This window comes from Penaeus japonicus, unplaced genomic scaffold (genome assembly GCF_977035675.1).
Source record: "Penaeus japonicus unplaced genomic scaffold, GWHDUDI00000001_assembly GWHDUDI00000020, whole genome shotgun sequence".
NCBI classification, from domain to species: domain Eukaryota; kingdom Metazoa; phylum Arthropoda; class Malacostraca; order Decapoda; family Penaeidae; genus Penaeus; species Penaeus japonicus.
In genome coordinates this window covers 41,795,787-41,798,286 of record NW_028234422.1, presented here as the reverse complement: position 1 = coordinate 41,798,286, position 2,500 = coordinate 41,795,787, and the positions used below count along the sequence as shown (strand labels likewise).

Here is a 2,500-nt window from a genome sequence, read left to right as displayed (position 1 = left end):
GAGAGAGAGAGAGAGAGAGAGAGAGAGAGAGAGAGAGAGAGAGAGAGAGAGAGAGAGAGAGAGAGATGGAGAGAGAGATGGAGATAGATAGATAGATAGATAGATAGATAGATAGATAGATAGATAGATAGATTGATAGATAGATAGATTGATAGAGAGGGAGAGAGAGAGAGAGAGAGAGAGAGAGAGAGAGAGAGAGAGAGAGAGAGAGAGAGAGAGAGAGAGAGAGAGAGAGAGAGAGAGAGAGAGATGGAGATAGATAGATAGATAGATAGATTGATTGATAGAGAGGGAGAGAGAGAGATTTATATTTTCCAAACGAGCCTTCCTTATGACTTGGGACACTGAATAGGCCAAAGGGTAAAAATCGGCCTTCTATTACTCGAACTCGAAGAGAAAAAGGGTTTACTTCCCATTATTGGCTTTCATTTATATTGAAAGAAATGGCCATCAAAAGATGCATTAATATGAATAGACAAAAAGAAACCTTGAAAGACTCTAAGGAAAAAAAATACAATAATTAATTTTCTCGTTCTCTCTCCCTATATTTCTTTCTCTCTCTCTCTTTCTCTGTCTCTCTTTCCCTTTCTCACTCTCTCTCTCTCTCTTTCTCGGTCTCTCTTTCTTTCCCTCTCTCTCTCTTTCTCTGTCTCTTTCTCTCTCTCACTTTCTGCGTCTCTCTCTCTTTCTCTGTCTCTCTTTTTCTCTCTCTCTGTCTCTCACTTTCTCTCTCTCTCTCTCACTCACCTTCTCTCTTTCTCTCTCTCTCTCTCTCCCTCTCTCACTTCCTCTAACTCTCTCTCTCTCTCTCCCTCTTTCTCCCTTTCTCTCTTACTTTCTCTCTCTCTCTCCCTATCTCTCTGTCTGTCTGTCTCTCTCTCTCTGTCTCTCTCCCTCTAACTCTCTCTCTCTCTCTCTCTCTTTCTCCCTTTCTCTCTCCCTTTCTCTCTCTCTCTCCCTATCTCTCTGTCTGCCTGTCTGTCTCTCTCTCTCCCTCTCTCTCTCTCTCTCTCTCTCTCTCTCTCTTCCTCTAACTCTCTCTCTCTTTCTCTCTCTCTTTCTCACTTTGTCTCTCACTTTCTCTCTCTCTCTCTCTGTCTCTCTCTCTCTCTCTCCCACTTTCCCTCCAATCTGTTTTTCTCTCCCCCTCCCTCTCTCCCCCCCCCTCCCTCTCCCCTCTCTCTCATCCCTTCTCTCTCTTTCTCTCTTTATTCACCTGGGCTTACAGAAGGGAACTGAACCCGTTTCTTGCTGTTCCTGTTCTTTGCCGAGGCCGGACTCTGGACTGGCTTAGCGAGCGGGGGAGTCAAGGACGGCTTGGGGGCGGCGCTCTGCTGGCTTGGCTCGTGCAAGTCCAGTTTGAGATCATTCTGAAAGGAAGGAGGGAGGTTGTGAGGTTGTGAGGCTGTGAGGTTGTGAGGCTATGAGGTTGTGAGGCTATGAGGTTGTGAGACTGTGAGGTTATGAGGCTGGTGAGGTTGTGAGGCTGTGAGTCTGTGAGGTTGTGAAGCTGTGAGGTTGTGAGGCTGTGAGGTTGTGAGTCTGTGAGGTTGTGAGTCTGTGAGGTTGTGAGTCTGTGAGGTTGTGAATCTGTGAGGTTGTGAGTCTGTGAGGTTGTGAGTCTGTGAGGTTGTGAGTCTGTGAGGTTGTGAGGCTGTGAGGCTGTGAGGTTGTGAGGCTGGTGAAGTTGTGAGTCTGTGAGGCTGGGAGGTTGTGAAGTTGTAAGGCTGGTGAGGTTGTGAGGCTGAGAGTCTGTGAGGTTGTGATGCTGTGAGGTTGTAATGCTGTGAGGTTGTGAGTCTGTGAGGTTGTGAGTCTGTGAGGTTGTGAGGCTGGGAGGTTGTGAAGTTGTAAGGCTGGTGAGGTTGTGAGGCTGAGAGTCTGTGAGGTTGTGATGCTGTGAGATTGTTAGGCTGTGAGGTTGTGAGGCTGAGAGTCTATGAGGTTGTGATGCTGTGAGGTTGTGAGTCTGTGAGGTTGTGAGGCTGGTGAGGTTGTGAGGCTGTGTGTCTGTGAGGTTGTGAGTCTGTGAGGTTGTGAGTCTGTGAGGTTGTGAGTCTGTGAGGTAGTGAGGCTGTGAGTCTGTGAGGTTGTGATGCTGTGAGGTTGTGAGTCTGTGAGGCTGGTGAGGTTGTGAGGTAGTGAGGTTGTGAGTCTGTGAGGTTGTGAGTCTGTGAGGTTGTGAAGCTGGGGGGTTGTGAGTCTGTGAGGTTGTGAGTCTGTGAGGTTGTGAGGCTGTAAGTCTGTGAGGCTGTGAGTCTGTGAGGTTGTGAGTCTGTGAGGCTGTGAGGTTGTGAGGCTGTAAGTCTGTGAGGTTGTGAGGCTGTGAGGTTGTGAGTCTGTGAGGTTGTGAGGCTGTGAGTCTGTGACGTTGTGAGGCTGTGAGTCTGTGAGGTTGTGAGTCTGTGAGGTTGTGAGTCTGTGAGGTTGTGAGGCTGTGAGTCTGTGAGGTTGTGAGCCTGTGAGGTTGTGAGTCTGTGAGATTGTGAGGTTGTGAGTC

At 48.3% G+C, this 2,500-nt stretch overlaps 1 protein-coding gene across 1 annotated transcript in view; it reads right to left on the bottom strand.

Annotated features, from left to right (window-relative positions):
• The window catches only part of LOC147469714 (uncharacterized), a 37,628-nt gene that overhangs the window by 1,587 nt on the left and 33,541 nt on the right, over nucleotides 1-2,500 (bottom strand). Inside the window, exon 4 of the mRNA XM_086547817.1 lies at nucleotides 1,217-1,370. Coding sequence (XP_086403943.1) covers nucleotides 1,217-1,370 — 154 coding nt within the window. The remainder of the gene's footprint in view (nucleotides 1-1,216; nucleotides 1,371-2,500) is intronic.